This window comes from Vigna umbellata, chromosome 4 (genome assembly GCF_029865625.1).
Source record: "Vigna umbellata cultivar VRB3 chromosome 4, Vumbellata_1.0, whole genome shotgun sequence".
Classification (NCBI taxonomy): domain Eukaryota; kingdom Viridiplantae; phylum Streptophyta; class Magnoliopsida; order Fabales; family Fabaceae; genus Vigna; species Vigna umbellata.
The window spans coordinates 34,591,124-34,605,881 of record NC_142168.1 but is presented as its reverse complement, the minus strand read 5'-3'; the positions used below and the strand labels follow the sequence as shown (position 1 = coordinate 34,605,881).

Genomic DNA, 14,758 nt, shown 5'->3' with positions numbered 1-14,758 from the left:
TAACAAACAAATAAAGTACAGTTGTAGGTTCTTTAATTATAAAAAAAATAAGGAAAATAATATTAAAATTTATAAATATAAATTAAAATTATAAATCTTGTTTAATAGGAATTTAGTGACAATACTACAAAGAAATGTGTTACCATAGCATGTGAAAGTCAATTAAGAGAATATCAACATCTAACAAATAGTTGACACGGACACTAATTTTCATACAAATTTTAACAATTTTATTCAATATTTGTTTACAATTTGAACAAATCTTATTTAACAAGAAAAATACACGAGAAAAAAAGAGAAAAAAAAATATTTTTAAATTACATATCTAATTTTTATCTAACCAATAATATAAAACCAAATCACTATCCAATTTCCACATCATTACGCATTATATTTTTATATCAAACTCACTTGTTCTGATTTAATTATTTTATCTTAACCAAACAACATATGTTTTTTACTTATGTACTCTATTTATATGCTCCAATTTTCATTTTTTGCCCAACTAAATTTTATCAAACACAAAAAGATAGATACATACAAGAAGAAAGAAATAACGAATAATTAAAGTCAAATTTGTAGGTTATTTAATTATGAAAAAATAAGAAAAATTTTATTAAAATTTATAAATATAAATAAAAAATTATAAATCTTATTTAATATGAAATTTATCAACAATACTACAAAGAAATATGTTAGCATAGTATGTAAAAATCAATTAAGAGAATATTAAAACCGACATAATAGACAATAACTTCATTACAACTTTTACCAATTTTATTCAATATTTTTTTACAACTTGAACAAATCTTATTTAATAAGTAAAATACATGAAAATAAAAAGAGAAAAAGTATATATTTTTTATTTTTATGTCAAACCCACGTGTTCTTATTTAATTGTTTTATCTTAACTCCTTATCTACTGTATTTATATGCTCTAGTTTTAATTTTTTGTCTAACTAAATTTTATCAAACACAAGGAATTGGATACATAAGGAAGAAAGAAGTAGCCAAAAAATAAAGTGAATTTATGAGTTGTTTAATTATAAAGAAAAAAATTGTGAAAAAAATATATTAAAATTTATTCCAAGGTTTTTCAATTCACTAAAGGGATGAAGGTTAACAATACATAGTATCCCTAACTTATAATCTTATTATAATCAAAATCTATAAACACAAAAACCAATGATATATATAACTATTAAAAAAAGAAAGACAATCAATTATGATATGTTTAATTGAAATTAATAAGCAATTAACAAATGAAGAAAATCGATTTAGGATTTATCAAAATCAATTATGAAAAAATGATAAAAAAAAATATATAAAAGATTATGATGTTAATGAATTATTAGATAGAAGATTAGCATATGATTCTTATTTATTTACCTGTGTACGAAAGAAGCGGCCTGAGAAAACGAGAGCAACTCAGCGGAGAGAAAAACACAAAGTGTAATGAAAGGATTAATCTAGATATTAACATAATACCCTACTTTCACTCTTTATATTTTTTCTTTATTTCTTTATATTTTTTCTTTATTTCTTTATATTTTCTTTATTATTTATTTCATCTTTAGTCAACCATGTTGATTTAAATATTTTTTTTCTCCTTTGTTTCTCGATTTTCATATTTAAAGTAATAAATAAGGAACGAATGAAAGTTTTAGTGAATTTCATGTAAACAATTTTTATTTTCGTTTTGAAAAATAAATAAAAGATAAAAACACGTGAAATTGAATTTACAATACAAAATTATCATTGATTTAAGGGTTAAATATGTTTTTAGTCCCTAAACTATTGACCGTTTCTGGTTTTCGTCCCTCTTCCAAAGTAAGGTACAATTTAGTCCTCAATCTTTAAAAAACGTTCGTTTTAGTCGAAAAAACGAACGTTTTGAGGACTAAAACGAGGACTAAAAACAAAATTTTGAGGACTAAAACGAACGTTTTTCTAAAGAATGAGGACCAAATTGTACCTTACTTTGGAAGAGGGACGAAAACCAGAAACGCAATAGTTTAGGGACTAAAAACATATTTAACCCTTGATTTAATAATTGAACAAACTTTATTTTCTATTTTAGTCCCTCGTAGATTTTTATTTAATATTTTGATTTCATCCATCATCTAATTGCAAATAAGAATTAATAAGTGTATTAGTTTTTTACTCAAAGCTTACAAACTTTTGAATTTTGCTTTTAATCCTTAATTTTTTTTCTTTTCATTTCAGTCCCAATGAAATATTATTTATATTTCACTCTTTGCGGTTTTTTCTTTTCCTGTAACATTATTTTAACACCCATTTTTTAATGAATATTTTATTTAGTTGTTGATGTTTCTGAGATAAAAAATATTTGATTTATGATTCAACATCCTAATTTTATGTCATCTAAACATGCTTCAATAATAAACATTTTTTAAATCATAAAGTTTGACTTTTAAATAGCTTGAACTTTTCTTATAGTAACTGACCATATTCCCCTTATTATGTGGTAAAAGAACCAAAACTCATGAATTTGTTTATATTCATGACTAGAAAATACAACAATTAAATGACATTAAATTCAGCAAATTCAACCCTAGAACGCTCCACCAAATCCTATCAACTTTTAAACTTTTTTAAAAAATGAGTTAATGCAAAACTTAGCAATAAAATAACAATACATGAGCCAAACTTCATGGATTAAAATGCAAATTGAAAACTTAAGAATATGAAAATGGAAAATAATAAAAGAAAAATTATGGGGCATTCCGAGAATCGAACTCGGGACCTCTCGCACCCAAAGCGAGAATCATACCACTAGACCAAATGCCCTTTTTATAATTATTTTGATTTTAACTATATCTAATTAATAATATATTATATCTTTTGCCACATATACAAGCCTTAATAAACCCTTTCCATCGTCATCACTATTGCAGACAAAGACAAAGAGAAGCAGAAGAAGAAAAAGAGAAAAAATCCAGGGAAAAAAAAATCGTTTCGTAAAGGTTTTTCCAAAACATATTTCATATATTTTTGTAAAGTTCAATCCAAAACTTCTAAAACATATATTATGTGGGATGTTCCAGAGAATTTATTTCAAAGGGTAATATATGAGTTTTGAAAATTTTATTTTGGAAATTTCATTCCAGAACGCCATGAAAATGTTGTTTTAAAAAGCATGTTCCAATTTTTTTTTTCTGAAAAATATATTCCAATAATCTTATCATGGAGATTTCGAAAAATTTATTCTGAAAATTTTCCAAAATATGTATTTCGAAAGTCAATTTTTCATAATACAAAATGAATCATTTTGAAAATTCGAGGGAGTGTTCAAATAAATTAAGGGGTATTGGAAGTAAAAGCCCAAAGAAGACCGAAGCCTAACTAATAAAGAATTGTTTTGGGCTTAAATAATAGATGCTTTAAGGTTACTTCTCCATGCACCTCCAACAGTTTTGCCCGCATCTTCAAATTTTCAAAAAATACCAAGACTAACCCTTTTGACGACTGTTAGAAGTAAAAACTGCACCCTCATTTGCTACCATTTCCTCTTAACGACTGTTAGAAGGTTGCATTAGCACGTGGTGGTGAAGATTTGTTGGTGAATGGACAAAGACGAAGGTTGTTCTTCTTCCTGCGACGACTGTAAAACTAAGTATACGTTGTTTTTCTTTTTTACTTAGATATGTGCATTTGAAGTTTGAAAATGTAATGTGTATCGACTTATAAACGTAAGATATGTTGTTTTGCGATGTGTTCGAAATATATTAAAGACTAGATTTCAAAATCCGATAAAAATTTAATGAAATTTCAAAATCTGACTAAAGCTTAATCGAATTTTAAAATTTAATAAAGATTTAACTAAATTTTTATGTTTCTAAACCTTTTTGTAAAAAGTTATTAAAATTTTTCATATATTAAATTTTTCTTTAATATAAGATTTGTTAAATTTAATAAGGATGAATGGCTACTTCTATGAGTGCATAGAATAACTGAGTATTTCAAAATAAGTTTTATAAAGTAATCTTGGAAACATAAAATAACAATTTTCTTAAAGAAAAAGTGAAACACTAGTTTGATAAAAAATAAATAAATACCATACAAAAAAATAAATAATAAAAATATAATATAATTAAATAGGTCTATTAATTGTGAAAAATAATCTTAAATTTTGTATAGAATTTATTATTAATTAGATTTTTGAAATGGTTGATTTATATGATTAAGAGTAACATGAAATTATTGTATATACTATAGACTTCTTGGTATGGGTCACCTCATTTGTTTGATGGTTAGAATAACTTCTTACCAATTTAAACACTTAGGTTCGAACCCGTACATAGAGTTGTTCTGAAAATCATAATGAGGTATTTCAAAATACCTTTTATAAAGTAATATTGAAAACCTACATTTTTTATAATTAAAAGTAAGACAAAATCATTTAATGTATCACGAACGTTTTGTTACATATCACTTAAGTCACGCGTTCACACACACACAAATTAAGTGTAAATCAAAGTTATTTCACATACTTCTTGGTATGGGTCACCTCATTTGTTTGATGGTTAGAATCACTTCTTACCAATTTAAACACTTAGGTTCGAACTCGTACATAGAGTTGTTCTGAAAATCATAATGAGGTATTTCAAAATACCTTTTATAAAGTAATATTGAAAACCTACATTTTTTATAATTAAAAGTAAGACAAAATCATTTAATCTATCACGAACGTTTTGTTACATATCACTTAAGTCACGCGTTCACACACACACACAAATTAAGTGTAAATCAAAGTTATTTCACATACTTCTTACTACGAGTCACCTGAGTAGTTTGATGGTTTGGAGTACTCTTTACCAACTTAAGTACTTAGGTTTGAAATTTGTAAATCAAAGAAAGTGAGTTAAAAAGAATATGATTAGTTATTTGAAAAAGCCTTTTTATAGTAATCTAAAAAATATAATGTTTTTCATACAAAATTAAGCTATTCAATAAGTTATTTGACAATATATTTATATATTATAAACAATGCACAACACTAATCTTGATTGTCATTAATGTCTAGAACATGCTACAATGGTGAACATAACACTACAGGAAAAATGTTAATTTTCGAAGGAATAAAATCGACAGCCTCTGAGGCCTTCGGTAAAGTTGATTTACTGAAGGATGTACCGACGGTCATGTTAGTAGCTGATTACCGAAGGCTTTGAGAGTTTATCGAAGGACTAAGACTGTCGTTATAAGCATCGACTTAATGAAATAAAAATTTGGGATTTTCCTCTTCCATTCTCCCAATTTTTGTTTCCGCACAAGCTTTCCCCCAATTTTTCGTCTCTAAGCTCCATGAGAAAGAAATGGTCAATATTGACAATGATAATGAGATATTTTAAAATGTCTTTCATTTAATAATCCCAAAAATATAATTATTTAATATTTTGTAGGAAATTGTTAGAAAAATTAGGATATAAAAGAGGAACATGCAACTTACAACACAAGAATTACTGTGTTCCTTCTACCACCTAGTCACTTCTTTTTATAATATATATTCTTTATGTGAATGTCTAGTTACAATTGGCTAGATATTTCATTAGATAAGTAGAGTATCACATACTATTTTCAACATACCATTTTCTCAAAGGAAAAAGTGCCAAATTGCATGGGAAGTGTTCTGGTTTGTTATAATACAGTCTTTGTGGCTATATAGGAATATTATAAATTTCAAAAAAATAACTTAAATTGTTCTTGGATTATAAAACTTATTAAGCCTAAATCTTTTTAAATTAATTTGAAAGAAAGCATAAGATTTCATTTCTCTTATGTTGAATGGTCTTTCAATCCTTTACTTATTGATATAGCCTTAGATTTAATATATATATATATATATATATATATATATATATAGTTTAAGTACTCCTTGTATTTATATTATATATAATTTTCTGTTAGTCAATTGAAAAAGAACATAGATATTCTCTTCTAATTATTTCATTGAGGAACTTTTGAAGTAATATGAAATTGGATTCATGATGTGTTCTTATGATTAATTTTGTGGAGTAGCTTAAATTTTAAATTTTTTTCATGTCCCCCAACCTTCTTCTAAAGTATACAAAAAGACTGCAAAAAATTATTTAAAATTTCTTTTAATATGGACTGATTGATACACTACAAACATGGTGATAATGAATTTAATTATGGATTTGTAACTTTTATTTGTATTATGATAAGTGTATTTAATTTTAATAATGAATTTGACATTTATCTTATTTTGTTTTGTTAAGTTTTTGTTAAATTCACTTTAATTTAGTTTTTGTTTTGTAATTTCTAGCACCAATAGAGAGTCAAAGTAAAAAAAATAAAGAAAATAAATGAATTTCAAGCAAACAAAATTGATACTAGTGTAACTCAAAATTGAGGCTCGAGCCATTAAGCAAATCCATTGCAAAGGAAAATTTTAATCAGTAAATCTGAGACTAAATCATAAAGACTCCTTCCTAAAAAAGTTATTTCAGGAACTTAAACATAAAAGCATGAAGTCTGGCCATAGAAAAATAAAAAGACATATGCAATGTTAAAAGTTACAAGAAGCATTGTGGAAAACATTAATCAAAGGTCGTCTAAAAACCAGAAACTATTAAAAAAATTGTTTAAGGTCAAAAAGGTTTTTCAATTGGTATATGAAAAAAAAATTTGCAATTATGAGAAGAAACTCCACAAAGTCAACCAATCAAATTTAGTCATAGACAAAATCAATATGATATGGAATTGAAAAAAAGAATCTTGTTAAACATAACTTTCCATTACCACCTAGTTTTTTTTAGCTTTTATCTAATCTTTTCACTAATTTTTTTACTAAGTATATCCTAATTAGAAACTTAATATTGCACTTATCTCATGTTAAATCGGTGATCACTTTTTTAAGTGGCCGACCCCAATATCTAGCACATGTGAGTGATCTTTATCCTTCACATATTAAATTGAGTGATCTTTATCCTTCACATGTGAGTTTTCCTTTGGATATGGAGAAAAGTTTTTTTTTTTTTTTTCACAAAAAACACACATGCCAAAGTTATAACCCCACTGGTAACTTGCCCTAATTCTTTCCTTTATAAGGTAGTTTCTAGTCACCCACTTTTTCCCTTTGTTTCAATATATATGTTAAGCTAATCAAAATTAAAGTGTGTCATAACATCAATTGTAAATACCATATTCTAATGTTGTCATTTGCCTAACTTGGTGCTCACAAATGACAAGTAATCTACACCCTTTTTTCTCCAATATCATGATCCATGAGAATAGTGTAGATGTCTAAGACAACTAGATTATTATGTACAAAATTGCTATTGATAATAGTAGTAATTGTTAGGAATCTTCCATTTTGATTTTCTTATCTATTAATAGAGGTGAAAATAGGTCACTTATTCCATATAACTATGACTTGAAATATTCAAATTTATGTGAGAACATGACATTTTTAAAGAAATAAGTCAAATATATATTTCTACGAAAGACTATTTATTTTAAGAAAGATAGGGTTTAGTTCATTGGAAGAGCCTTTCTAAGTAAATATATAAATATCTTGATTATAATATTCTTGTATTATTTAATTAAACTTAAACATATTGTAAAAATTCACCTTTAATTATTAAGGATGTCGATCTACATAAAAGATACAATTATAAAGTTATTAAAAAATAAATTTACTTGTCATTTAAGGATCGATGTTAGGTAAAAAATACAACATGTTTATTAACTTTTTAAAAGCCATATAATAATAATTATTATAAAAAAAACAAAAGGTTAGATTCAACCACACCTTAAAAAAACACTTGAACAAGTAAGTTATATCCAAAATTTGATATACTTTTTAACCAAAGTGAGACACAGTTTGAACTTTGTTTCTTTCTACACCCTTTTATAAAGGATGCGAATTAATTAAATAATTATATGTTATGAATGTTATTTAACAGGTAGATGATTTAAGAAGGGCACGTGAAGACTTTTCAACCATGCACTATCTTTGTCGAGAATTAGGTTTACGTCGAAGTCCAATGCCTCGCATGGCCATGATATACATACACGTATATATGTATATGTATATGCATATGTATATATGTGTGCATGTGCATGTAGTGTGAACCTATGAACTCTGGTCTGAAACAAAATCTAAGACCTCATCTATGATCGAAACGTATCATCATAAAACCGATCGAAATGAGTTAGTGGTTGGGATTTCACGAAGTGTTAGATTTCTTTTAGGTTCAGTTAGGCAGTGTGATGATGACAATTTCTTTTTCTAAAATGGAAATACAAGTTCATGTCAATGATGGCTTCGTTGTCTTTCCATTTATGTGAATCATCAAAAAGCTTAAGACTACTTCTGGCACTATAGTTAAATACATCGTCATCACGTACACCTCTTTACGTATTCTAGAAGGGAAATCACATCTTTCATAAAACTTCATACTATCTTTTTCCTTCAATACTAGTTAACATTTTTGGATTGATGTAAAATTGTATAGTTTAGATAGAAGAAATACGTTTTTATTTGAGAGAAGAAGAAAAAAAAAGATTTTAATCCATTAGGTATGCTATCTAATATAACATTCAACCGATTAAATTAAGAATTAAATATAGTTTTAGTTGTTAAATTTGAATGTAAATTTGTAACTTTCTTCTCCGAAATTTTGATATATTTTAGTCTTCAAACTTTGAAAATAAGTAAATATAAGGTTTTTAAACCAAAAACAATATTAATATATTTTCACTTGTTCAACAATATTCTAAATTGATATTTGCGTTAAAATATGTTAAATGATATAAATAACTCAAATAAAAGTCCGATACACCATTTAATATGAAAAAGAAATTAATATTATTGGATTAAATTTTTTTTTTTACTTTAGGGATTAAAATTTATCAAAATTTGAGATATAAATAAATTTCAATTTCATTTTTAAGTTTAGAAATTAAAAACATGTTTAATTCTTAAATTAATTATAAAGTTATAAAAAAGATTACTATTGAAAAATTAATTTATTAGGCAAAATAAAATCAGGTGGGAGAATCATATTTCTACGTAAAATTTATCAGAACTGATTAGGTTGAGCTTAAGCTACATAAAGCCGAGACAAATAACATAATTCATACTAGGATTTACTACAACACGAGCATGCCATATTATTCAAAAGTTTTGTAAACCTCAAACATATCTTATATGGTACACCTACCATATTATTTACGATAATCATACAATAATGCACATATACATAAAAGTTCCTACATATATAAATATACTCCAATCCATAAGTAACTTAATCCTTGACTCACATCAAATGCATGGTAACACCACATAAACTTGCCTAATGATGTTATTAGTTAAGCCTGATGACACAATAACAACTTAGGTATATATATAAATATAGATATATATATCATATATCATATATCATATATCATATATATATAAATATATGATTTATGTATGCATGCATGTAGGTTATTCAATCCCCATTGAGCAAGTGAATAGACCACAAATCCTCTATGTTCCAATAGTTGGTGTTGCTGTTGATGTTGTGATTGGTACATGAACTTGATTGATCAGTGATTGGAGGAAACTGTGATGGAAATGGCTCCAAAGTTTCTTGATATGAGGGTGTGGAGTAAGACTCAATTTGCAGTGCCATGTTGGATGCTAGGCTTGTGCTAGAGCTTGCTTGATGATGATGATGATGATGTTGATGGTGATGATGATGATGATCATTTGTCTCTGAAATGTTACTGTTATTACCCTGTTGCTGTGAATTCTCAGCTTGCTTCATGTGCTTCTGGATTCTGGTTCTCCAAAAGTTCTTAATCTCATTGTCAGTTCTTCCTGGAAGATGCTTTGCAATTTTGGACCACCTTAATAAGAGAAACCATGTTAGATAATTGAAATTTGAAGTGATGGTGAGAAGACAAACTGAAATTTGTGCATTTGGGGTAAAAGGAATGTCATGATAAAGTTACACCGATACTAAATGAAAGTGTTGGCACGTTTTATATGGGTAATAATAAAATATAATAAAAAAAACAGACACCAATATTAAATAAATGTCACATGTCTGTTTTTTCTGCATTTTTCACGTGTCTATATTTGAGACCACGTTCCTTGGTTGAGAATAAAAGTGATGATGGTTTTTGAGTCTCACTTATAAAAGAGTTTGGCTATAAGTTGCTCAATCTCCCTTTGGAGATGCATTTGCTTTGCTACAACATGGGATCTGAGAACACCAAAATCATATTTCTCAATGCAATCCCCAGGTAAATATATATAGTGTACTTTGATTCTAACATTCCTAGGTTTCTCATATTTTGTATATAGATTCTATTAGTATAAAAATGTTTTTTTTTCTGTGTTTTATACAAATTTTCAAGATTTTTTTTCCAACATTCATCTCATAAAATTTTCTTCTATGATATTTATGTACACTTTTATGTATAAAAAACTCCATTATTTATTCTATTCTATCATTTCATCTATGATACTTTCATTTCTTTTGAGCCTTTTCCTCTAATACCCTCTTTAATAGAAAGAGATAGAGAAATAAGATTATGATGATGGTAGATGTATGATTGAATGAAAAGTAAAATAAAATAAGGTAGACTTAATTAATTACCACTTTTTCATTGATCTTTTTTTTTTTCTATTTCCTTTCAATAAAAAAAAAGTTTTGAAAATTTTGCTTATTTCTCTATATTTTCATACACCATTTCTATTATAATCCATTCTAGTTCTTTTTTAATTCTACCAAACAAAAAAGTAGGGCTACCTAGGTGCCCAAGAAAAGCCACGTGTCCTAAATTTGTGCCTCCTTTGTTATCCCAACTACAAGGGATAATAACAATTATCAATTTTCCTTTAAATATTTGAGTTTTTTTTTTTCTTAGATGGGAAGAAGTACTAAGGGTGGGAAAGGTACTAGAGTTGAGTTGTGCACTATCCAAGTTTAGGCCTTTTTTTTATCTATATTTTCTAAATTCACTCTTTTATTTTACAATAAATATTTTATTTTTCAGAAAAAAATTAGACGTACAAAATTTTGTCTCATAGGAAGAAGGGTCCTTGAAAATGATTATATGTGAAGAAGAAAAGAAACATAGTAAAAATAATATATTTACTCTAATGCTTTTCAATATATTTTTATTAATTTATTGGATTTAGATGAATAATTAAACCTAATTTATTTTATTGAGGTACCCCATCTATCCCCGTTCGTATACTTTTGTTTAAGAACATATAACTGTTTTTTAGCGTACTGTGTCATTAATTCCTTATAGCTTATCAACTTCTACAACTTGTTTCACTTTTTTATTTTCAGATCTGCACATAATAAATTTATTTAGGGGTTCGTCGTTTTTATTCATTCCTACATATATCTTAACTATTGCAATCTTAATATCAATATCTTCTTATTCTTATATATATATTTTTTATAATTTAACTGTCAAAGATAAGTTACAAAAGATTAAAAGAAAATTAAAGCTAGAAATAAGAGAAATTTTAAAACATATTTACCTTTCACTTTTTTAAATATAAAAATTAATAGTTTTTTGTATTTGAAAAATAAATTAAGAATTAAAATAATAATCATAAACAATAACTTTTATTTAAGGTAATTTTTCGAAAACTTCATTCTCTTCTTGTTCAAGATCTCAAAACCCCCTCACCTCCCAAGCACATGCATGCATGTGTCATGTTGTATACAAAAAAAATGTATCTTTAAGGGAAAAACAACCTCTAATTTCTTTCATATATATGAGTTAAATCCATTTTGAGAATTCCAAAAACTTATGAGAACCGATTTTTAATAGTAATATTTTTTTTAACCTATATTTTACAAACACCCCATGTGTTCCAATCCTTTTCTTGGCTAATTCAAAACCATGAACAAATTAGATCTCTCTCACTCTAATAATCTTCTATGACACTGCCAATTATGTTCTTGACATGCTTTTACAAACTATTTGATATTTTCAGATTACAGAAAAATGCTAAATAACACTTTCAATGCTTGAAAACCATTATATTTTTTTTTCACTTTTTATTCAGAGATAAACTCTTCTGATTTAGAAATGATGCTCATAAAAAACTTATAAACTTTAATCAATAACATGTTAGAATAGAGTCAACATCTTCTTCTATCTTTCAATCGTGGGAGAAAGTTGGAGAAGAAATTTTCCTTTTGGGGATTAAAATGACATACCTCTCATACCAAGATTCAGATATATAAGAAAGTTGAAAATGTGCACTTTATTGCTAGTATATGTATATTTTTAGATATATATATTCACCTATTACCCCACTTTGAATGAAGCTCAAAGATCAAAAGCTGTTCTTCTGTTGTAATGTTCCCTCTTCTAACATCAGGACGAAGGTAGTTTAGCCAACGAAGTCGACAACTTTTTCCAGTTCGTTTAAGACCTACACAAATATTCATACATCAACATGATGATATATATATAACCCTAATTAGGGTTTATAACAAAAAAAAAGATGAATAAGAAAATAATTAACATATATTTACCAGAAGCTTTGGCTAGAGAATTCCAAACACCTTCACCATGATTTGCAATATAGTTGATCAAGATCAAATCTTCTTCCATGGTCCATGGTCCCTTTCTCACTTCAGGATCATGAGATGATGTTGAGTTGCATGGTTTTTTGTCCATTATGTTGTACATATACACATAAGAGAGAGAAAAAAAGAAGAAGAAGAAGAGAAGACGTGGAAATCATAATGAGTGTTGGAGGGTTTAAATAGAGGATAATTAAATTTAAGATTATTTATTATAATAATGCATTGTCCTTTTGTAATAACACTAGGTTTTGCGGCCTAACCATGTTCATCATATGAGCATGCATGCATGAATATCGCAATAATTAATATATATTAGAAAAATGACTACTTTTTGATTGTGAGATAAACTATAACTTAGTAGACAATAGTGACCCTTGGATCCTCTGAAGACATAAAAGCATATGCATCAGAAGCATGTGATGTGTGTTGTACATTTTTCGAAAGAGGAAAGAAATTTACGACATTTAGTTCAAGTATCACAAGTCTTATGGATAATGGAATAAGGTAACCTTTAAGTCCTTTAAAGTATGAAAAATTAATTATAGGCCTACAAATCTATATGAAATATAGAGAGACCAAGTGGAAGAAAAAAATATATGTATAATAGGAGTTTGAATAATTGTTAAAGTGTTAATTAAGATTTTATAAGTGTTTCCTTTTAAGTTATTAACATTTATGTGATTGTTTACAGAAAAAAAAAAATGAAAAACATATCATTTGAATAATAAAAAAATAGTTTGCTTATACTTTATAGTTCATTGAGAGAGAAATTTATACTTAGCCAAAAATTATAAAAATATTATTTCATTTTTATAGATTATTTTTTCTTAAAATTGTAGTATATGATGTAATTAATGCGATAAGATTGTTTTTGAGATGGGTTGGAATAGATTAACCTATATTCTATTTATTTTGATATGTAAAATTTACAAATTTGATGTATTTTTTTTTTTGTTTATTACTAACTTATTTTTAAATGACATAATAGTTTTTTATATTGAAATGACTCATGATTATGGTTGGTTCATTTTAATATGTTTGGACACTTTTGCATTATGCTTTTATGTTACGATTGTAAGATATACTTTTTATAATTATTAATTTGATTTTTTTTATAAGTTTTTAAACCATTCTTATTTTTTACCTTTCTTTTTGTTTAGAGTTCACAATTTAGAAATAATCAACTTTGGATTAATATTGTCTAATTAGAATTTTAATTTGAGTTATTTTTTCCTCTTTACTAAAATATGAAATTGTTTTTTTATTCATTTCTATTGTATATGTAATTTTCGTCATCGCATATGATATTGTTCATTCTAAAGTGGATATTCACCAAAATCTCACATATTAATATGAAGAGAAAATTAGTAAAAAAATATTATAAAAATAAATAGTTAATTTTTAAGTTATTATCAAAACTCAATGAGAGACTTGGTAGTTGTGTGTTATTAAAGGATTTTCAATTTTGCAAAAGAAATATATGAGAAGGTTTTCAATTTTTGCAAAAAAATTGCATGAGATGGTTTGTAATTATAGTTAGAAAAACTGCATAGTAATAATATTTTTTTGAGTATTCATGAATGTAGGCATTGAGATACCAAACCACTTAAAATTTCTTGTGTGATTTTATATACATTTCTACTATTATTTGTAGAAGTGATTTTGCTTGGAGAAATTATTTTTCTTCTGAGTAACTCCCAATGGTGATATCAAAGCATAATTTCTAATCAAAGGATGAAGACGAGAAGTTTGACATGCTAACTATAATCAACATTGCATGTTGTGCCTTTGAAGATAGATTAGATTTGATGATTCTTTTTATGTAATGACATTATAGTTTGGTATGATTTGGCTGATATGGTGTTGGTGATGGATTCTACTAATGAGTTGTCAATGACAATGCATAAATTTTCGACAACGAGCCTGATGTGCAAGCCAGTGATGTTGATGACAAGAAAAGATTACTGTTGTCAATGTGTGGTGTAGATCACTTATGATAAGAGTGTCAAATGTTTGTTTCATAACATGCAAGACTTTAGATGAAGGAAAGATATGTTGGTTATCAAATAGATATTCACCAAAACCTTACATCGAGTAATATGAAGAAGAGAACACCAGAAAAATACTATAAAAATAAAAAGTTAAATTTGGAGTTA

General features: G+C 26.5%; 1 protein-coding gene and 1 non-coding gene across 2 annotated transcripts; both read right to left on the bottom strand.

Annotated features, from left to right (window-relative positions):
• Positions 1-2,739: 2,739 nt before the first annotated feature.
• On the bottom strand, positions 2,740-2,811 carry TRNAP-UGG (transfer RNA proline (anticodon UGG)). The gene has a single exon. It is a non-coding gene; the product is annotated as a tRNA-Pro (tRNA).
• A 6,287-nt stretch (positions 2,812-9,098) lies between these two features.
• On the bottom strand, positions 9,099-12,735 carry LOC124827534 (MYB-like transcription factor EOBII). Its single transcript, XM_047300612.2, has 3 exons — positions 12,549-12,735; positions 12,316-12,445; positions 9,099-9,885 (listed from the first exon to the last, which is right to left on the bottom strand). Exons 1-3 carry the CDS (start codon positions 12,703-12,705, stop codon positions 9,486-9,488), a joined length of 687 nt encoding a protein of 228 aa, XP_047156568.1. The 5' UTR covers positions 12,706-12,735; the 3' UTR covers positions 9,099-9,485.
• Between the last annotated feature and the right edge of the window lie 2,023 nt (positions 12,736-14,758).